The sequence below is a fragment of the Gymnoscopelus microlampas genome (genome assembly GCF_963454915.1).
Source record: "Gymnoscopelus microlampas genome assembly, chromosome: 12".
Lineage (NCBI taxonomy): Eukaryota > Metazoa > Chordata > Actinopteri > Myctophiformes > Myctophidae > Gymnoscopelus > Gymnoscopelus microlampas.
The window spans coordinates 42,102,314-42,125,970 of record NC_139949.1 but is presented as its reverse complement, the minus strand read 5'-3'; the positions used below and the strand labels follow the sequence as shown (position 1 = coordinate 42,125,970).

At 40.4% G+C, this 23,657-nt stretch overlaps 2 protein-coding genes across 3 annotated transcripts in view; both read left to right on the top strand.

The window, feature by feature from the left end:
- The window catches only part of LOC311056577 (uncharacterized protein), a 17,978-nt gene extending 2,170 nt beyond the window's left edge, over positions 1–15,808 (top strand). Inside the window, exons 2-9 of the mRNA XM_084073295.1 lie at positions 3,156–3,275; positions 4,907–5,776; positions 10,482–11,312; positions 11,592–11,827; positions 12,290–12,341; positions 13,275–13,514; positions 14,746–14,830; positions 15,145–15,808. Of these exons, the coding sequence (XP_083929421.1) occupies positions 3,188–3,275; positions 4,907–5,776; positions 10,482–11,312; positions 11,592–11,827; positions 12,290–12,341; positions 13,275–13,514; positions 14,746–14,813 (2,385 nt within the window). The 5' untranslated portion in view covers positions 3,156–3,187 and the 3' untranslated portion in view covers positions 14,814–14,830; positions 15,145–15,808. The remainder of the gene's footprint in view (positions 1–3,155; positions 3,276–4,906; positions 5,777–10,481; positions 11,313–11,591; positions 11,828–12,289; positions 12,342–13,274; positions 13,515–14,745; positions 14,831–15,144) is intronic.
- Positions 1–23,657, top strand: part of LOC311056574 (uncharacterized protein) — an 86,626-nt gene that overhangs the window by 10,385 nt on the left and 52,584 nt on the right. The gene's annotated exons all lie outside the window — the stretch shown is intronic.

Sequence of the window (23,657 nt, the reverse complement as noted above, 5' to 3'; positions counted from 1 at the left end):
TTTTGCCCAAAAATCATGCAAATCGGTACACAGTATCACTATAGTCATTAAACAAAACCAGTCTTTCAGATTTTTCATATTCCATATTGATTGGCTAAAAATGGCTTCCAAAGTTTGTAGGAGTGCTCCGTTTTGAACAAAATGCCACAAATCATGAACACAGCATGCAATTACCTTGAAATTTTGCACGCACATTCCCATTAGGCCGAGGAATAAATGCCACTTGAACAATTTCAAATCAGCCTCATGATGGCGCTATAACAGGCCCATTTGTATTTTTACCTATAACTGCACCGATCTGTGTAAAACTCTGTATGCGCACTCCCTAGAGGTCAAGGAAAAACCTTTGCCCTGCATTTTTCACTTCTGCCTTTTATAGCGCCACCAGGAGGCCGACTTATGTAAAACATATTTCTTTATATTACTCCTTCCCATTTTATCCAAATTTCACGTAAATCGGTACACATGATCTATATAGTCATGTGATCAAGCCGGATCTGTTTAATTTTTCATATTCCATCCCGATTGGCTAAGATTCACATCTAAAGTTTGCAGTAGTGGCTTGTTTTGAACAAAATGCCGCAAAGCATGAACCCAGCGTCCGATTGCGGTCAAACTTTGCACGCACATTCACACTGTGTTGAGGAACAAATGCTACCCTTTTAACATTGGCCTGTTATAGCGCCACCAGCAGGTCTAATTTAGCAAAACACATTTTTTGAACAAAATGCCTCAAATCATGAATGCAGTGTCCTATTGCCATGCAAGGCCAAAAAAGAAATGGCACCCTTTTCACATTGGCCTATTATAGCTCCACCAGGAGGCCACTATAACATACCTGACCTGGCGGAGACCTGTGCTCCGAGGAGCACTTTTTCTAGTTTTTAATGCTTTTAACAAAACAAATAAAAAAAGTTGTGAATCCTTGTCTTAGACAAGGGTGTTTTAGTTTAGATGTAAAAAAAAAAAAAGGAAACCAGACCATGTTTTTAAATAAATCTTATGTAATTCATATATATATATATATCTAACTATATAAATGGCGACCGACTTCCGCACCCTCGGTGCGGACACCCCACAGCTCTGTTATCGAATAAACAACGCACCGCCAGACCACATGTCGCCAACTGACTCGCCACGGCGGCCGCGCTGAATTTACACCTCGCGTAGGGGACATCTCATTGCTCACTACACCTTTTCCACCGCGCAACATAATTAATTCTACTCACCAAATGTCGGACAAAACGGAAGGGGAGGCAGCTTCGTACCGTTTACCGTGCGCACGACCTAATCACCACAACAGCAGGCAGCCGATGCGGGGTTTTTTTTCTTTTTTTCCAAAAATTTTTTTGGGTCACCATTTTCTCCAGGAACCATTTCTGGTGTAACGCCACCGCCAGCATGCGCTGGGGTGATGTCATCATTATGCAACCCGGAAGTACAAATACCAAGGACACGTCACTGATGCGTGACTCCATAGGCTAAACCAGTTGTGCATGATTGGCCAATACGCTTGTGCAAGGACGCGCTGTGATTGGCCAGTAGCCACTTTGAGTGACAGTTGGGGCAAACGCTCTCACCAAAACATTATATACTATTCTGTCCCTATCGGTACACAACTCGAACGGCGCTGAGTCGACTAGCAGACCATTGAGTCGGCTAGTCGACTGCGCTGAGTCGGCGCGCCTCCGTCATGGTCCAAAACTATACTTTATCGGCGAAAAAAAAGAGTCCGCGGTTGTTTGAAAAAGGCACTTCCGCGTTGACCACAGAAGGGGGCGTGTTTATAGCACAACTGGTTTAGACTTTGTAATGTCGCGGCACTGATGTCAGTCGGGTTGCCAAGTTCAGGTTGGCATGCCAGGTTCTCTAAAAACAAGCGCCAGAAACAAGCAACCACCTTCATGAAAAAAAAAAAAACACCCAAGGGGTCCGCCATGTTCCAGGGGGGTCCCCGCGCGTCCCAACACTCCACAGGGGGTCCGCGGGGGTCCCCCTCAAACATCTAAAATATATTTTTTTCAATTTTTTTTTTTTTTTTTTTTAACTTTTCCACAGTTTTACTCCAGCAATTTGAGTACCCCAATATACACGCGGCCACGCTGGGCCCCGTGCGCGGCTGGGGTTGAGGGGGGCGTAGCCCCCCGAAACTCTAGTATATATATATATATATATATATATATATATATATATATATATATATATATATCCTTTAAGAATATATTTTCACCAAACGTTTTTCTAAATTATTGTGTTAATAAATAATAATTTTAAATGTTTTGGTAGGACATGATTTGTCCCAATTCTCAAGAAAGGGTGTTGGGCAAGTTACTTTTATTTTTAATACATTACATACTTATCTACAGTAATATCTAATTTTAATATACATATTACTGTCTGAGCAAGAGCAATATACTTATTACTTTTTAGTTACTTTTACCAAAATGCTCAAATAGAACAATAGCCTAGATCTTTTTTTGTAATTGTAATTATTTTGTACTAGACCATAGCCGTCCCCCGTCGCCAACACACACACGCGCCCCAACACACACACACACACACACACACACACACACACACACACACACACACACACACACACACACACACACACACACACACACACACACACATGCTGTACACACAACCCAAGGTGGGTTGGTGAAAGGGCCTTTCTGTGTGGAGTTTGCATGTTCTCCCCGTGTCTCCTAGGGTAGTTAATACCCTCACAAAAACATGCAGTAATCCTGGTCACTATACTGCCTCCCCCTGGTCAGCCAGGGCGCCTGATGGAGGGGAAAGGAACTGGTTGGAATAACGTGTTCCTTCCACGCGCTACGTCTAACCAGGAAACCTCCCCCCTGTCGGGTGATAAGAAGCGGCCTGCTTGCTCCTCATGCATTGAAGGAGGCCTGAGCTTCAGCTTGGGCTCTCCCTAGGCTGGCAGAGGGAGAGTAGCGCCCAGGATTACATTGGCACTGGGTGAAAAAATATGGGTTACAAAATCGTGGGATAAAAATTATAGTAAAAAACAAAAAAAACAAAAATACGGAATCAAGCAACAAAAAAAACGGTCTGGGGGGTTCACAAAAGCCTGAGTAGACGATAAAATGACCCAAAGTTTTTTTGAAAGTGAAATATCCCTTTAATTCCAGACCAGTCTTCAGAGTTCAGCCTGCAGGGGAAGATGAGTTCTCCAGAGTCAGCCAGCACAGTTTCTAATAAACAGGAGCCTGAACCTGTAGCTGAGATTGAAGAAGACCATCTGGACCTAAGTAAGTTTCATGCAATCACTGTCTTTATTTTTATTCTGTTCAGTTGTAAGGCTATCATCATGTCGATTCAGCATTACCATGGCAAAAATCACACCCATGTGAGTATGCGGTGCCTACTCTGTTTGATGAGTGCTGGTACTACTGTACTACTTTATTTCATGTGTGTGCTAGTATTCAGGCGGTACCACTCTATTTGACGTGTGTGCTTACGGTGTTTTTCTGTCCTGATTTTGTAATGTTCTGTCCTGATTTTCCTGATATTCTGTCCTGATGTTCTTGATGTTCTGTCCTGTTGTTCTGTCTTGAAGTTTCTAATGTTCTTCTTTACTTGTATGTATTTATTCCGTGTCCGTAAAGAACGGACGGAATCCCTCACCCCGTGACGGACGTTTCAGACCCATCTAGGGACTATGAACGGGCCTTTATGGGCTTCTAGATCAGCTGTAATAGGATTGGGTGGAACTCTTGGGCCACGCCACTGTAGCTCGTGATTGGGCCACTAGGCTGTTATTGGGCCACTAGCCAGTGGGCTAATGTGATGTCTATCTGCTCTGTGGGCCGGTGCTACTCAAGGATTGGTCATTTCAGATGAGTGATAAGCCAGTAGGCCAATTACATGAGTTCTCTTTACTTTATGGGCCACCCAGCCCTAAACGTGAAACGATATCAGCAGCCGGCGCAACCCGAAAATTACCGTAATGATCCTAAGACGGGGGCAAAATAAATGGCCAATTTATTGGTCGGCCTATATGTCAATATTGTCATTCCACCACTGGTGTGAGTGATATGGTTAGATATTCTAAAGGTTGCACTTCACAGTATTTTGTTTGTGGTCTAAACCAAAGTCACATAGTTCCAACATTGAATACCGAAAGGTGAACGATATAGGTCTAGCACACACACTTCAGGAAAAAAGTTGACTAATCTCAAATTTACTTATTTATTCTGGAATTGTTAAAGGACAATGTCACCCATTTTCAACCTATCTTCAATTGTTCCTCACTAAATGCTGATGATAATTTGGTACCATTTTTGTCTACTCTGTGTCTCAGAGGAGCGCTGTGGACAGTTCAGAAACCCGCCTACCAGTGACATCATCGATGGGGAATCCAAGCTAATAGAAACTGCAGGCTTTCTATTGCTGGAAAGTTAGCATGCTAAAATGGAAGCCATTACGCTCACGTTAATACAAATCAAACATAAAACATTGTGGTGTTCTTTTAAAAAAAATGATGTCACTGGTAGCCAGGTATCTGAAGTGTTCACAGCTCTCCTATGAGACACGAACCAAGTATAAAATTATTGTACCATTTTATCATGAAAATGAGTGAGAATCAATTGTATGAAGATATGTTGAAAATGGGAGAAGTCGTCCTTTAACAAACTGTTAAACAAAATGTTTCAGCCTAGTGGTGTTTGTCCGAGCTCTGATGGAGACCACTATGCTGAAAAGTAAAAAAAAAAAGAAAGTACATTACAATATATTCTAATTGTTATAATGTTATATTATGTTGTTTATACCACTTATTATACCACTTATTATACCACTACTGACTTAATTCATAGTTATAATGTTAGATATGGTATTATAATCATACCACTATTAATTAATCCCTCACCTCATTTCCAAGGTTCTTCTGCAAATGACATCCAGGAAGCAGACAATTGGCTGAAGTCTGTGAGGGTAGAGTTCATTAAAAGAGTCTCAGAGCCCACCCTGCGTACACTACTGGACGGACTCCTGGATAAGAATGTCATCAATGATGAAGAAATGGAGGCAGCCAGAGGGGAAAGACTCAGGACAGAGAAAGCACGACACATTATCGACATGGTGCGGAAAAAGGGACACAAGGCAAGTTCAGATATTATTGATATCCTTCTTCAGCTGGACCCTAGCCTTAGTGAACTGCTGCATGAGTATTACAGCACCAACCAGACTAAGATCAGTGAGATAGAGGGAAAGATTCTGAAAGACATGGAGGAGAAGACAAACACAGAGAAGCGAGAGATAAAGGACAGGTATAAGACAGAGCTTAAGAACTTTATGGAGGAGATAGAGGGACCCATCAAAAAGCACAAGGAAGACATCAGGAAGATCAACGACAAAATATGTAAACTGGAGAACCAAATGAGGGAGAAGACCAATGAAGAAAAGAAAAAAGAGCTGGAACAAGAGCTGAGGAGGGAATCTGAGACACGAAAGGAGATTGAGAGAAATCTGAATATGCTAACAGAAAAAAAAGAGAAGGAGAAGAGGGAAAGGATGGAAATGGAGAGGAAGGAAATGGAGCGGAAGGGAGAAATATTCGAAATAGAAAAGGCCAACATTAAGATCCCTGAAATAATCAGCTACTTTACAAATGTAGAAACAAAGATGCAGGGGCAACTGGAGGAAGTTAATACAATATTGGTAGAAAAATACCAACAACTGAAGCAGAAAGATGACGAGCTGAGGAAGATGAAGAAGAAGTGTGATGATGTCGTTAAAAGCACTCAGGCTGGTGAGAATTTAAATATTAATAACAATAACAATAGGCTTACTTCATATTGCTGTCTTCTTATCTGGCTGTTTCCTTTGTTTCCTCTCTCTATTAATTTTGTAAGTACAAAGTGAAGTGTTCTTTGAGCAGAAAATGTTGCGCAGTTAAAAGAGAATTTTGGGATCTTTACCTGCCTATTATGACATCCCTAAATCATAGATGCTTTTTTTCACAGCAGTAAGTGGACGACTCTCTAGTTCCGGCTCCAAACTCAAAATGTATTTTAAATATATTTGTATTATTGCATGATAGAACTCACCCATGCTCTGTATGTCTCTCTTGAGCCACCTTAGTATCAAATTCAGCTTTTGCACAAACTCTTGCCGGAAGTCTTGCAAAGCGCAATATTTCCGGTCCCTGTGTTTACATTCTCTAGTCTACCGAGTGCTATTCATTCTTATCAGCTTTTGCAACAATGTCAAATTGTTTTATCAGCAGAAATAATATCAAAATATTGCTGCAAGCAGCGATACAGGGTCCAAGGAAATATGAATTAAATAGAATAGGCAATATGCAAAAGGCAATACAATACGCACAATAAGCCATAGAAACAGAATAGATTGAACTTGAGACAAAGCAGCCCATGCAATTAACAAATGAGCATTCTGGACAGCAGAGCAGAGGGCTGAATGGTTGTATGTGGATATTGTAATGTATCTCTGTAGCCTATTGTGTTGCTTATAATGCAGATGTCCAACTTGTGTCACAAATTCTGTTATCATGACAAATGTTTGCCATTTGTTTCACTTCATCTTTCTAGACAACACAGATGGATTGTAGTATTCTAATTTGGCTCATAAATTTTTCACCATAGCGACAATATGTCGTTAGTTGGCTTCATATTTCAACATTTTCCGTGGATTTCAGGGGTGCCCTTCTTCTTTAAACCTAAAATATAAAATAAGCTACGTAGCACCGGCATTTTGTTTTCAAAAGTCAATATTGGAGGTCATGGTGCTGTTTATAATAATAATAGTAATAATAATAATAATAATAATAATAATAATAGTAATAATAATAATAAAGACCTTAAATGATTCCAACAGAAGAAAGTACTTTTCAGCTTGACCCAGCTGAGGTGGTCATTTAGCACTACTTGTGTCTGTTGATGAGCATAAACTCTTGCCTTCAGTCATGAACCAAGCCCCTGTTTCACTAACACTACTCTAGATCAGTGGTTCACAAATAATTTACCAATAGACAAATTTGATGTCTCCTCGGAACCAAAACTAGTGAAAATAGCCAATGTGTAGCTCACAACGCGTTGCTATCCGAAAACTTGTGAACTTGTATATCGGCTGATAGAGCTGATAAGGGAATGAAAATCCTGCTCTCTTTTGATAAAAACTCTTTCTAGTTAAACAGCTGAAAACCCAGAGTAAAAAAAGATGAGACGGAATGAAGCCGACTCAGGCTAGTTCTCAAGTAAAAAAGTTGACATTGTATTAAGAGAGAGAATCAATACACGAGGCACCGCACAGCAAAATATCTCTCTGATGGTACAATCACTGATCACAATAGTTATACACAAAGGAAGTTGTTATCCCACATCAGCTCTGACGATGACAGCTGGCCATGTATAGCCCGCTCATAGGTTGAGAGAGAAGATGGCAAGGTGATGGTGTGACAGTTTATCTTGGACAAACAGCGTCCAAATGTCTCGAACAACACTTTGACCTCTGTGTTTTTGGTTGGTTTTGGCCCCAAAGAGGTGGTTTTCGCCCCCAAAACAACAGAAAGCAGAGAAAAGCCATCGAAAACAAGGAAGTGAACGGGCAGTTTTTTTTACGATCACTTGATTTGCTGCTGTTTTGCTTCCCTGGGAGTCAAATGGTGACTCTCAGGTTAGCAAACAGCACCGTCTAGTGGAAAACCACTGAAACACCAAAACACGTCAAGCCCGTGAATGGCGGTGTGGGCTTTGGGGAAAAACCCGTCAACCACGTCAATGACAGAGAATGAGTTAATTAATACGATCAAGATTTGTGCGCGGCAATTTAAACGAAGCCTGCATAATATAAGGTAAGGCTCGAACCAGGGACCTTATGACCTACAGACAGTGACACTACCACCTGAACTACTGCTAGACCCGATGTGAAGAGAGAAAAGGAACCTATGCAGCTACCAAATGAACATTGGAAACAGATTAGCAGCATATGAGGGATTATGGGTATTGTAGACTCTACAATATTCATTGGCTCACGGAGGCTTAATTTTTTTCACGAACAAACTTCTCTTCAACTGGGATTTTAGATAATGGTCCATATGTTGTTTGTAGAACGTTTCGCACAAATTGTTCAAAAATCTAAGGGTGGAACTTACTGGTCAAAGAGACTATTACTTTAGATCAGTGGTTCCCAAACCTTTTAGCTTGAGACCCTAAAGAGAAATTTGATGTCTCCCACGGCCCCAAACTAGTGAAAATAGCTGATCTACAAGCTCACAACGTGTAGCTACCCGGAAAGTTTTGAGATTGTAGATCGTCTATTGTCACAACAAAGTATATCATACATTGAAAATAACCACTCTCAAAAAAGCATTTCACGTTATCTTTAAAAATTGCACATGCATTAATTACTACGGTCATGTTTTGTGCGATGCAATTTAAATTAAGCCTGTAAGACTCGAACCGGGGACCTTCAGACTACGGGCAGACACTTTACCGACTGAGCCATTCGATCCACAGACTCAGGTTTGTAAGAAAGGAGCGCACAAAGATGATTTTTGTCTCCGAAGTTTGCAGGAGTGCTCCGTCTTGAACAAAATGCCTCAAATCATGAACACAGTGTACAATTTCCGTGAAATTGTCGCACATTCCCACTATACCGAGGAAGAAATCCAAATTATCCAAATTTCACGCAAATCGGTACACATGATCTCTAGGGTCATGTAATCAAGACAGATCTGTTTGATTTGTCATATTCCATCCTGATTCAGGCTCCATTTGGTTATTTTATTTTTATCTCTGAATTATAGACCTAGAACCGCTCAATAACCAATGGGCACAAAACATATAAACATTTGCATTGAGTGTCATTGCAGTAGTATGTTTTATTGTATTATATTGACCTTTGTGGCCGAGGATTATGGATAAATATATCATGTCCAAAACTGTTACTTTTCAGAGACATTCATATAAAAGAATTGCAAAAATAACAGATCTTCAAGCTCAAAAACGTGTCCCGTGTTTTGAGCTTGTAGATCTGCTATCTTCATTACTTTTTGTGACCCTGTAGTATAATGAAGAAGAGCATTAATTTACAAAACAACATAAAAAGTTTAAATATGGAGATACTGTAAGACGTTTCTGTCCCACAACAAGGATAATAATAATAAGTCTGTAAATGAGTGAAGGGGGAGAGGAAGTCATGTATCATGGCTCTATACAAAAGGGTTGGGAACTGTTACTGAAAAAAACATCACAACAGACAAAGGGTTGAGACCACCATTATGGGCCAGATCTGTCAGCTTTTGGATTTTTTAGGAATAGGAATAACAATGACATAGAACCACATACAGTAGGCTATATTATTGTGTAAAAGAATCATACAGTATAATAACTTGAAATATTTGTATACAAAATGTTCAGAGAATGCTACCGTGTTGGTTGTTGAAAAAGTTTCACCTTCACCCCTACGTCATGGGTTGCAAGTAAAGCAAGAATATCAAACATTGTTTAAAAAAAGTTACGCTAATGTTACCTCTGGTTTTGGAGTCCTTGGAACTGCATTTTTTAAAATCTTTCTTAGGCCATCTCTCTTCTTCGGCAAGGCAGTAGCTGTTTCTGGTTCTTTTGGGTAGAACTCGTCATGTTCAAAATGGTCACTGCAAACTAGAAATCCTTTTATCTGATCAGCAGTAGTATTAGGTCGATTTGTAGCACAGTTAGCACAGCCATAGTTTCTTCAACTCTTCATCCATCCATCACACTGCGACATCGTGTTATATCCAAATAAATATTGATAAACAAGAATCAAATGTACTCTTTTTGCTAATAAAACCATTGCAAAAGCTGGTAAGAATAAGTGGAGTTGCGTAGTGCACGGCAGACTAGAGAATGTAAATACCTGGACCGTAAATCTCGTTCCGGCGAGAGTTCGTTCAAATGCTGAATTTGAAACTATGGTGGCTCAAGATCGACATACAGGGCATGGGTGTGTTCTATCACCTGGCATTATATAAAATAATAATACAATACTATTGTATTGTATTAGCAATGTACAATTGATCAAAGTGTTTATTTATGCGTCTCAACTTGTTTTCTTTTATATAATGTATTAATATAAAAGAAAACAAGTTGAGACGCATAAATAAACACTTTGATCAATTGTACATTGCTAAGGGATTCAGTTCTGTTGAACGGGGTGAGTGATATCACGTATTCCTACTGGGCTGGGGCGGCACCTGTCAGCAGGGAGTGTTGGGCGGGAGGAATAGGACGAAGGCTCTGCGTCCTCCCGTTGGGGGCTCCTCACTGGCAGGTGAGTCAGTGGGATACAACAACAGTGACAACACACAAATGGCTGAAACTGGCCTGAATGACCAGGGGTTTGGGCGCTTATGTTTGTTACAGTGAATAAAAGTGAAAGAGATGATTCATTGAGATGTTAAAATATCTGCGGTTAATATAAACGTACATGTATTCTGTCTGCATGTTCTATAAAAGCGAGAGAACTGGATATGGAGGAGAGCAAGAGAAAGCAACAACAACTGACTAGGGAGCTACAGGACAAGAACATTGAGGTTGAGAATCTCAAAGTTACCATGAAGGAGAAAGAACGAGAGAACAGCGTCAAAGTGATTCAGAACACAAGAGAACAGATGGAGGAAAGCAAGAGAAAGGAACAGCATCTGACCCAAGGTCTGCAGGACATGAAGAACGAGGTAGATAAGCTCAAAGTTACCATTGAGGAAAGAGAGAAAACAGAGCAACAGAAGCTGACCCAGAGTCTGCAGGACAAGAAGAAAGAGGTAGATACGCTCAATGTTACCCTGGATAAAACAAATAGAGAACTAGAGAACACAATGGAAAAGATGGAGGAAAGCAAGAGAAAGCAACAGCAAATGACTCGGGAACTACAGGACAAGAACAACGAGGTTGTGAATCTCAAAGTTACCATGGAGGAGAAAGAACGAGAGAACACAATAGAACAGATGGAGGAAAGCAAGAGAAAGGAACAGCATCTGACCCAAGGTCTGCAGGACATGAAGAACGAGGTAGATAAGCTCAAAGTTACCATTGAGGAAAGAGAGAAAACAGAGCAACAGAAGCTGACCCAGAGTCTGCAGGACAAGAAGAAAGAGGTAGATACGCTCAATGTTACCCTGGATAAAACAAATAGAGAACTGCAGAACACAATGGAAAAGATGGAGGAAAGCAAGAGAAAGCAACAGCAAATGACTCGGGAACTACAGGACAAGAGCAACGAGGTTGAGAATCTCAAAGATACCATGGAGGAGAAAGAACGACAGAACACTGTCAAAGTGATGGAGGAGAGTAAAAGAGAGGAACAGCTGACCCAGAGTCTGCAGGACAAGAACAAAGAGGTAGATACGCTCAATGTTACCCTGGATAAAACAAATAGAGAACTGCAGAACACAATGGAAAAGATGGAGGAAAGCAAGAGAAAGCAACAGCAAATGACACGGGATCTACAGGACAAGAACAACGAGGTTGAGAATCTCAAAGTTACCATGAAGGAGAAAGACGCCAAAGAGATTCAGAACACAATAGAACAGATGGAGGAAAGCAAGAGAAAGGAACAGCATCTGCAAGTTCTGCAGGACATGAAGAACGAGGTAGATAAGCTCAAAGTTACCATTGAGGAAAGAGAGAAAACAGAGCAACAGAAACTGACCCAGAGTCTGCAGGACAAGAAGAAAGACGTAAATACACTCAATGTTACCCTGGATAAAACAAAGAGAGAACTGCAGAACACAATGGAAAAGATGGAGGAAAGCAAGAGAAAGCAACAGGAACTGACCCGGGATCTACAGGACAAGAACAACGAGGTTGAGAATCTCAAAGTTACCATGGAGGAGAAAGAACGAGAGAACACCGTCAAAGAGATTCAGAACACAATAGAACAGATGGAGGAAAGCAAGAGAAAGGATCAGCAAGATCTTCGTGTCCGGCAAGATCTGGAAGATCTGCAGGACATGAAGAACGAGGTAGATAAGCTCAAAGTTACCATTGAGGAAAGAGAGAAAACAGAGCAACATAAACTGACCCAAGACCTGCACGACAAGGTCAAGAAGCTGAAGGTTACCATGGAGGATAAAGAACGACAGAACAGCATCAAGATGGAGGAGAGGAAAACAGAGCAACAGAAACTGACCCAAGACCTGCATGACAAGAGCAAGAAGCTGAAGGTTACCATGGAGGATAAAGAACGACAGAACAGCATCAAGATGGAGGAGAGGAAAACAGAGCAACAGAAACTGACCCAAGACCTCCATGACAAGAGCAACGAGGAGAAGCTCAACGTTACCCTGGAGGAAAGAGAGACACAACGGCAACACACCGGTAAGTAAGACTACAAATAGTAGCACTTTAATCAACTGTACATTGCTATGTGATTTTGATGTGTTGAACTTCAACTGATCAACCTCAAGAGTAATTTTGAATGTCAGTGACTGTCTTCATCACAAATACACTGACATCAAAAATAGAAATGGGTGAATGTATTTGTAAACACGCTCATAAATCTAATACAGTGATTCAGGATGCACCCTGCTTTGGACAAAATCTGTAGGAGGAGAAGCAAAAAGTGTGTCTTGAAACCAAAATGGCGGAAAATCTAGTTAGACACGACCTATATAGGAAGACACATCATACTCCAAGAAATACAGGGAAACTGAACTACGGCTCAATAGTTTTAGGCCAAAAGGTAAAGTGGGCTGTTATAGCGCCATCTTGAGGCCGACTGGTGTCATATGTTTGGGGCTGGGTCCATGAACGCAGCGTCTGATTGCCATGAAAGGCAGAGGAAGAAATGCCAGCCATTTCACATTGGCCTATTATAGCACCACCAGGAGGCCATTTTTTTGCAAAACACATTTTTTCATATTACTCTGAATTCCGAAGATTGCTGGCCCACAATAACCTACCAGACCTGTGCTCCGAGGAACAGCTTTTCTAGTTCCTTGTCTATTACTCGGTTCCAGTGTGTGTTTGTCAGTTCGTAATTCCATGTTGAGTGAGTCTTTACTCTGTATGTAATCCATCTGAAAGTTCTTTGTGATTTGCCTATGGTTGCCTGTTCTGGAACGGCCTTGGTTATTTTAATCAAATACTTAATTTTATCTGTTCTGCTTCTGCCTCCTGTCCCCTCCGTTTGGGTCCTCCTCCGAACTTATTCCTGACAAAAGAGCGGATATGAAAAATATGTGTGCAAGAGCCTTTAGCCTTGTTTCTCTCACTACACACCTACTGTAATAGCTATACTTTCTGTTGCAGGACAGCACTCTAAATCAGCATGGCCTTTCAGAGTTGTTTCTCTGTGTCTGTGGATGCTGGGGATGCTGTGTATTATACTGCCGTGGAAGCTGTGTAATATACTGCTGAGGATCCTGAGCATGCTGTTTAATTTGCTGCTGTGGATGCTGAGGATGCTGTGTACTATACTGCTGTGGATTCTAAAGATTCTGTTTTTTATACTGCCGGCTGTGATCATATGTCTGGCAGTGTACTATGTCTGTGAGTATTCCATGTAACAAAACTGCTACATCACACGCTAACTTGTTACCTGGAAATGTCTAGCTGGACTAACTACAAAGGTCATCACCACAATTTGAGACGTGACTTTTGACCTATTTCTCATTCTTGAGTCTGTGTGTGTGTATTATTAAGGTTAGGTATATACCTAAACCAATCACTCAGGGATATAGCGGAAAATAATGTGAGTAAACCTCATCATTGCTGTTTTTTTCCCCACTGTCAAAGACAATAATAAGTATATATTTTTTATTATTATGTTCCAATAAATCTAATATATCGCTTAATGGCTCCACTAGCAGCATGTCAAAAAGTCTCTGAGACATTGGTTATAGAAACACTATATAAGAAAAATGGTCTGTGACAGTTAACTACAGTATGTTAACTTGTTCACACGTGTCCACTGCATGTCCACTGCATGTCCACTCAACACTGTCCAGAGCATGTCTCGCCATGGTTGGTGATTGGATGTGAGGACGGGTCATGGATCGTGGTGGATTGGGCGTGTGGGTCATAGGCCAGTTATTTTGGGGAATCTGGAGCTGTAGGGAGCTGGCCCTCATTTATCAAGCTTGCGCAGGCCGAAAAACTGGCGTATGTCGAGATCAAAGTCACTTTCGAGATTTATCAATCTATCGTCACTTTGACCTGAGTGTACGGCCCGCTCAAATCTCACGTCTGGTCTCAGGTCTTGCAGGTGTAGCAGGGTGGACATAGTCTCTCTCTCCTATGCCACCTCTAGGCCTACTCATAGTCTCCACCCACTCTATTAAGGGGACAACTGACACCTGTCTGTAATTGAGACAGCTGTATAAAGCCAGCAGGGAAATCAGCCTGAGCATGGCTTCTGTCAAAGCTCGCCTGTTGGGCTGGAGCGTTGGCTTTCACCAGTTACCTGTCAAAGCTAACCTGTTGGGCTGGAGCGTTGGCTTTCACCAGTTACCTGTCAAAGCTCACCTGTTGGGCTGGAGCGTTGGCTTTCACCAGTTACCTGTCAAAGCTCACCTGTTGGGCTGGAGCGTTGGCTTTCACCAGTTACCTGTCAAAGCTCGCCTGTTGGGCTGGAGCGTTGGCTTTCACCAGTTACCTGTCAAAGCTCACCTGTTGGGCTGGTGCTTTGGCTCTCACCAGTTACCACCAATGTGTTTGTTTCTTGTTGTTTAAGCGATCATGAGCTGTAGAGTATTGTGAACTTGATGTTGTTTTGTTTCAGATCTCGCATGCTACAACCCGGGTGCACTGAAATGGCCTGGACTGACCTGGGGGTTTGGTCTGGGTTAGCTAGCCATGTATGGCAGGTAGGTTAACTATTCTTCCCCATTCATAGTGTTGATTAATCACGGCCTTGTGGCACCCAGAGTAACTTAAACTGTTTTTGTTCTAGCAGTGACCTACCGTCTTGGGGTGTGTATAAGTGACTGACGGCCAGGGTTGCCAGATCTGCTTATTATAATTTCCCCGCAAGATTGTATTTGAAAATAGCCGATCTAGTTGTGAGCTTGTAGATCTGCCATTTTCAAATAGCTGATGTATATGTTAAAGTGCTCATGTGGCCCATAGTCACTTCTTTTGGGCTGGTTTTCCTAGACCTGGTTGCTTGTTTCTCTCACAGAATCTGGCAACACTGCTGACGCCGCTGCTGCTTTGGCTGGGTTGAAACTGCTGGTCTTCCAATGAGTACTGTTTGGCTGAAAGTTAACTGGATCCAGTGTTGGCTGGAGGGACCATTACTCCAGCAACCATCTCTGTGACCTGTTATGATTCCAATTGCTATCAGCTAATATTAAGTGACCTATGTTGATGGTTATCTGTAATTCAGTGTGTAAATGTTTGTTTGTTTCTTTTGTTAGGACCAGAGTTGGGGGCTGGGCATGGTGCCCTCCGGTGGTGGTGGTGACCCCCGTCGCCGTGTGCCAGGACAAACCACCCTTTGCTTTTGAGTGTGTGAGTGTGGTTGCCCTGGCTCGTGGGGGTTCCCCCTGCCCCGGGTTGGGTGGCCCTGTCCTTGTTTGTGAGCCCCAAAACCCTGGTCCATTAGATTATGTCTGCCCAGTATTATCTCACGCTATGATTGTCAGGATACCACCCTTTGATAAATCACACATGAGTCCTGTCGTAAGATGATTCCTGGGCTTTAATTTAAGCTGGTTTCTACGTTCCATTGATAAATGAGGTTCACTATAATCTACTCCTTAGATCAGTTTGTATCAGTTGTGAATTGCTCACAACAATATCCAGCGATCTGTCAGATGATATTACCTTGAACTTGAAAAATCTGTTATTCTGTCTTAGCGTGTGAGATACTTTCATGAATATCATTAACTGTGGAGGATAAATTTAAATCTTCTGTTCATGTAAAATGTTATATGGAATAATGCATAACACAACTTATTTTAATAGATAACATGTCATTTTAACCTGTGATAAGAGTATGTTAATACAATATAATAGATAACATGTCATTTTAACCTGTGATAAGAATATGTTAATACAATATAAATAGCACATCTGCATGTGACAAGTCACAGACTAACTCCCGTTCCCAGTCTTGTCAACCCTGCAGTTGTCTTGCCGCTATGGCCCTGTTGTCACTTTTCTCATCCCAGAGTTCCACAACAGACATACCATACCAGGTGGCTTCCATAGGGGTGGCAGTATTGTCACACTCTCTGTGATAATAGTTCGATATCAGTCTTGCCCAATTAAGTAATGTTATGTAATGTCGCTGTTATATTACATTATGCCAGGTCATCACCTCTATTATTACTAAAATTACAGATTGCAGCTTTAATTGTACTTTCATTCTATTTTTCAACATTATTAACATTATGTTGTTATTTGTACATTTTTTGCCATTTTGCTTTTATTATGGCTTTTTGATCTTATTATATTTTGACTGTTATCTCACTGTAGAGGAGCCTTTAAGTAAAATAATGTTACTATCTGCAACGTTGCCACAGCTGTACTGTAAGTGTATGTGACAACAACAACAAAAACGTTACAGTGATAAGATGCAACTTTCTGTTTCCCTGTCACTTGGGTTGCGTCAGTGCCCCCTGCTTTAGGAGACATGGGTGTGGCAGACTGAAGTACATCGAATGATTAGGCAGCTTGAGCCAATAGGGGGATTTAGTTACTTTACGTTTTCTGTTCTTAACTTCCTGTCCAAAAAATATTACAACCTGCAATGAATAAATAACGTGTACCTTCTCTGAGTTTCTGCTTGTATTATTATTATTTTTCTCCAGCTATTTAACTGCCTGTGTACCCCTGCTACTGCTACACTTACTACTGTACATTGAAATTGGTAATTGTTTATACATTTATTGCACTATTGTTGCTGTGTAACTAAAGTATACAATTGATGACATATATTGAGTAATAACGATAACACCGCGGCACATTCACATCAAGTACAAATAGTCTCAGTGACCTAAGATTGTGTTGGTTGAATACCTGTCTTCAAATCTGTGACTGTTTGGGCTCAACAGTGAACACGTTTTGAGTTGGAATTTAATGTGTGCAAAGAATAAATAAACATATTGTGCAGAAGTTTAGAAGCCAGCTGAGGCCTTATAGAAAACGTCTATAATTATAGAATCACAATAAAATCAAAAAGGTTATACATCAAGTGAGACAACATACCTAACTACATATAATCTGTATCTATATACCTAACAGAGCTATTTGGCTACTTTTGGATATGATTTTTCTTTTGTAGTTTGCTTTAAATACTAGCAGGGATGGAGATGTTTTCAACAGAACTGTCTAAGGTAGTACGACAATAAGGGATGTGAAAGTCCTCAGACACATAACATACTGATGAATATCAAAATTAAAAGTAAACAGAATTATTAAAAATAATTGGTACATAAATAATTTGACTGGTACATAAATAGGATAATGTGAATGTTTTTCTTTTTTCTTTTTTTTTTTTTTACAGAAGCAGCGGATGGTTCCAGATAAGAAACCTTTTTTGAATTAAAGATGAGACAGAAGATGAGACAAATGAGAGCTGACCCACATTATGTTGGAATCTACTGCATTGGTAATTTTATCAATAAACTGCAAGAGGGCCATCGAAACCATAATCGCCGCTGTCTGGAAAAAAACTTTTATGTCCAAAATTGTTACCTTTCAGGAACTGGGGGAAAGAAAACTGTGTTCCAATGGATCCAGTGTAGTTATTATTTACTCACAAGATCTGTGACTTTTCATTAATTCAATATTTATAAAATCCACAGACACACTTAACCACTATCACTTTCACCAAAACTAGTCAAAATAGCAGATCTACAAACTCATTGTCAATTCATTGTGAGCTTGTAGATCAGTTATTTTAGCTACTTTTATGTGACACTAGTATGACAAAGTCGGGCATTAATCTAAAAAACAAAACAAAAAAAACATAAAAGGTTGAAATATGGAGAGATCCGGGTTCTGCCTGACAGCAACAATATAATATTTTTATCACTGAGATGTTCTAGAATTCTGGAATAAACTAGTTTCTCTAATACTTTAAACATGCATGGTAATATAGAAATCAGTCACTAATTTTGACACCCAGTTTCAAGACTTAAACAGCCTGTAAACAGGATGTTCTGGGTGGGGCTAAACACCTTAACTACTAGTACAAAACTTTATAGATGTTTTTGGGGGGTGAGAAAAATACTTGACAGGGGCATTGTTGATCAAATATGTGGTTTGGCTAAGTGAACTTTAAAATAATACCATAAATGCATTTTCAAATAAAAAGTTGATTAGTTGTGACACAGCATGGAACATCATCAGAACTAGTCTTGAAGCATCAGACTCAGTTCAATGTATACTTTGGCGCCAGGAGGAGATGGAGTGTATGTATGCATTAATTGAATAGGCCTACTATGACATGAAAAAAAATCACAAATTGCACTTGCAATATTTGTATTAAATGTTATCAGAATCTACAGCACCTTAAAATAAATGACAATAAAAACTGAAGAACCAAGGGAAAAGTAGCCTGATGCCTTAGATTACAATATCTGCTTATCCTGCAGCACCCCCATGAGGAGATGTCTGCAAACAGCAGCCAATAATGACAGAAGAAATACATGCATCGTTTACAATGGCTGTGGATTCAGTGATCACTTGAACTCACTGACAAATAAGTAAATAGCCTACCTCAAATACACACATTAAGCAGTTGTTTCCTCTTGATTTTGTGATATAATAACAACTGCATGTGAAACCCACGCACGCACGCACGCACGCACGCACGCACGCACGCACACACACACACACACACACACACACACACACACACACACACACACACACACACACACACACACACACACACACTGAAATTACAAAGTTAGAATTATGGATTACTTTTTATACACTGTTTTATAACGAGTGGTGAGATGTACAGCCATCATCAGTGACACATGTAGCGTTACAATTATACTGTCGCTTAACCACCATGGATGTTTTGTAGTATTTGTATTGTCAAAATTGTCCACCCTAGAGGGTCTTTTGTGATTCTTCCCAAGGTTTGATTGATTGATTGATTGATTGAATACTTTAATAGCAGTTGAATTAACCACTTTCAACCTGGTGTCCCTATTTTGTGAATATCAAAGGCAAAATGTTTCCAAAATAGCCGCTCCATAAGCTCACAACTTGCTTTTTTTTTTTCACTTTGAGAACAATGATTTATAGTACTGCTGGGAGGGCTCCTCAGACGTGGGCGAAGCATTCCCTCTGTGGGACAGTGGCAGCCTTTCCCAGAAAGGCTCCCACCGTCCCAAAGAAGGCAAGTGTAGAGAAATGAAGCATAGCGTTAGTTCATGCAGGACATTTGCTTAACATTCCCTGATTTTGCCTATAGCATGCTGCTTGGACAAAATGCAGGGAATATATCCAAGAGCGGAGCCTTTATAACGCCAAGCTTAACTGTATTCCATTTGTTGCAATAAATGGTTAAATCTACTTTGACGTGAGTGTTCCTGACTGAAGTCAGGTTTAATCAGGATGTTGAGACAAACAGAGTCAGGGACATTTCTAAGAAGTTTATTACTTGAGCTCATGGGAGAAATACATTAAAGGTCGGTGGTCAAGTATTGGAGTATGGAGAGACCAGACCAACCTTACACACATAGGAGGGGCGCTTGTTTCTTTCTTACAAGCTGAACTCATAACAATTAACACCAGGCCAGCATGAAGAGCTGACTCTATAATATTCAGATTGTCAGAACATATATCATAAGACCAAGGATGAATGACACCCAAATCACATCACATGCAAATGCTAGTCGGGTGGTCTAGTATACATGATTACTGACAATAAGGTTTTACTCTAACAGTGAATAAAGAAATTATTCCACATGAGTTTTCTCCACAAAAACTGGCACTAAGCACTGTCAAGTTCATAATGTGCTACTATCTAGCCTACCATCTATAAGTGTCTTACTTTTATCCTTTTATCCTGCAGTAAAACAAATATTTCTATACCTTTTTCTCTCTGTACTATAAGTTACACTGTCAGTACAGCACAGTGCAGTGCAGTTACAATAAAAATGTCCAATAAGTAAAAAGCGACAGGTGCACACCGCAACACTGTTTCCAAATTGTATTATACATTTGTAGCGTTCTGTGATGGGCTTGGTTTTGGTGCACAAAAACAACATCCCTAGTAAATCACACAGCATTGGGGGATATGGCCATTATTTGAAGACAGAGCACAGAGGCTATATAGGACAGTATTTCAAACACTAGGAGCTACTCCATCTAGACAGAGGACTAATGTAGAAATGTCAAATGCTGTTGTGGGTGCAGGACAAGCGCTCTGGATGGATATCCTCCGTAATGGACAGGGAAGTATACACACATAGTACTATAGTACAGTGCATAGCCAGGCAACCCACCTCCTTTCTTCAAAGAAGCCTGATAATGACAACACAATCCAAAGGAGGATGACGTTGTTTTGTCAACAGTTTGCACAGTCTGACCTGTGCAGTGCTGTGACTGTCAACGCAGGACTTTGCATCTGGATTATCAAAGCAAAAATATATAAATTCAAATCAATATTGGAAGTTCCTTGAAAAAGAAATCCTGTAACAAATCCTATCAACATTTTCTGAAAACAAATTCTTAAACTTATCCCTTTGACTTACGAAGCTTGTTGATTAGACTAGTAATATGCTGTAAGCTTAGGGTTTCATTTTAAATTACAATTTTAAGGCTATTGATTATAATTTCATTGCAGAAAGGGCAAGGCGGTCAGTTGTTCCATCCTATCCATTATAGGTCTTTGCGGTTGTTAGCATATGGTGCAATGTTACCTTGTCTTGTGAAACGGTTGATAATTTGCCAATGTCTGGGTGAAGAGAAGGAATGCGATGAAAAGCAACAGAAGCATCAAACTGAAAACATTTCTAACAGCAGTCAGCAGGGGGGGGGGGGGGCATTTCAGTCTTTGTGAGATGTGTTACTAGACACCTTTACAAACACATTGGTGAAGATTTTTTTGGTAAGGAATTTATTCCAAGATTTTTTTAATATCCCCTGACTATGTGTCTCCGTTCTAGAGACAGTTTACACTTCACACAGGCAACACACTCACACAATACAAGCAAGCATGCATGCACGCATGGCATGTGCCCATGTGCGGGTAAATGTGCACGTACACACACACACACGCACGCATGCAAGCACATACACTCACTCACCAACAAATGTTTTGAGATATCAGTTTAGGGTTGCATGAGATTAAAGATCATGTTAAATGAGGAAACCAGATATTCAGAACAGGACAGTAGATGGCACTGGTTCAGCTGCTTTTTTTAACACATCATCATGGTCTGCAGAAACAGACTGCTCACGGATGAGTCCCCTCTAGGCACTAAAATACTGCTTTCAGTAAGGTTTCATTGCACACAGTAGGCCTGTGTCATTGCAGTAAATATCGCAGTCCAAGCAGCAAAACTAAAAACATTAACATTAGATCCAGATCAATACTGTCGTTAGCTTGAATGGATATGTAAGTGCGTGTAACCCGGTTGGGTATATATAAGTTTTGATTTCATGTTTACTGGTTGAGGAAAAGAAATGTATACTCACCTTTTATTTATCTGTAATGTTTTATTCTACCTGTTACTGTAAAGGGTTTTATTTTACTTAATTGAAGGAAGGGAAGAGTTGTGTGTGTGTGTGTGTGTGTGTGTGTGTGTGTGTGTGTGTGTGTGTGTGTGTGTGTGCGTGCGTGTGCGCGTGCGTGTGCATGTGCGTGTGCGTGTGCGTGTGTGTGTGTGTGGGGGGGGGGGGGGGGGGGGGGGGGGGTTGTGTGAGGTGAACACAGGTGTGGGGAATGAGTAATCAAGAGGGAGAGTGGAGTCTAGCAGACAGACAGAGTGAAGGAAGGAGAAATGTTTGATGAAGAGAATGTAACACATGTTTTTGTATAAAGTATTTACCAGATTGGTGACAAAGCAATCTGTACAGTAGAGTTGCAAGTGTTGGACTGGTTCATGTACAGCGAATTCGACAAGGAGTTATTTTGACATTTACCAGCTTCACTGTGACTATGACATGCTGTTTGGATGCTAGTTGGCTAAGCTAGCTGGACAGTGTATTCATCATAGTGGGAGGAGGTAGCCTGTTAGCTAACTCAGTCAATATACAGCTACTAAAACCTTCTGAAGAGGACGTCGCCTGAAGCAAGACATCCCAGATAGCGGGTTGAGCTACCAGGCAACGCTCAACCTGAACCTTCCTCTGGCAACGTGGGATTTGCCCCTCTCATCAGATTGACTCTGCCCACCCAAAGTCCACTTGTGCACAGATCACCTGCTTGTGTGGATCACCCCTGTGCATCAGAGACAGACACTCACACAGAGCCCTCTCACACCACCACCATTCACCTGACCTGTAAGTCTGCCCTTTTTTGCTCATAGGAGTGAAGACATTTTTTTGACATTATGGTATCAGGCCTGCAACGGGGGGTTTGAGTACTCATTTTGTTTTGTTTAATTGTCATATGCCGGCTTAGATAGGAGGTCTAAGGTTTAAGGTTTTCAATTACTTTGTATACACAAAGGTTATTGTATTGGGGAATTGTATTATGTGAACAGTGCATTTTCCTGAAAGACAACTGTATTGCTAAAAAACCTAGTTGATAACTTTCATTTCATTTTATTTTAATTCATTTTTAAGTAAAATTACAAAAGACATCTGGTTGTTTGTTTACTTGCTTAATTAAGGATTACATGATAAGGTGTACATTTGAAAAGGTTTAAAAGGGTTTAAGCTTAAAAGGTTAAAAACTGGTGATTTCATGGTAATTAGTTAACAAGGGAACTCAAGCTTATATTAAAAGTTTAAAAAAGCTAGGTACTTTTGAGTTAAAAGAACTTAGGGGCCCTGCCCATAAGTCATAAGGGGTAAAAGGGGCTACATGCGCATATCAATTAATTGATTTGTTGTGCCAAATCTTTCGTAAATACGCACAGGGCACCTTGCTGCTTTACTTAAGGTCCGCCACCCTCGTTAGTGTCTATTTTATGCAATGATTAAAAGCAGTGAATAAAAGCATCAACCTGTATGAATGGGGCATCACAAAATTGTTTCATCACGTGAAATACATGAGGTAACGTTAGATATTGGCAACCAGTCAACCCTTATTCGAGGTGTATTTTTCATGGCTTAAATAAAGTAAAATCCTGAGTGCTAATTTAACTCTGATACTGTACAAATGGAATAAAATAGGGTTTGTGCACGATTATGCATCGATGCAGTGACGTGACATAATCGATTAGACCAGGGGTATTCAACTAGATTAGACAGGGTGCCAAAATTGTTAAATAAACCAGGGGTATTCAACTAGATTAGAGGGGGGGGGGGCAAAATTGTTAAATGAATTGAAGTCGGGGGTCACAGGCCTATAACAAATTCTTTTACCAAATGCTCATGGTTAACCATTTAACCGAAACTGTTAAATAAAAAATAAATATTGACCATTTAACCGTTGGTATTAACTGGTTACAAATATCTTAATGTGAGAGAAATAATAACATACTTAAATAAAATAATTTGCTGTTCACTTCAGAAGTACCTCCACATAACTATTTCTTTATTTTTTAAGAACGT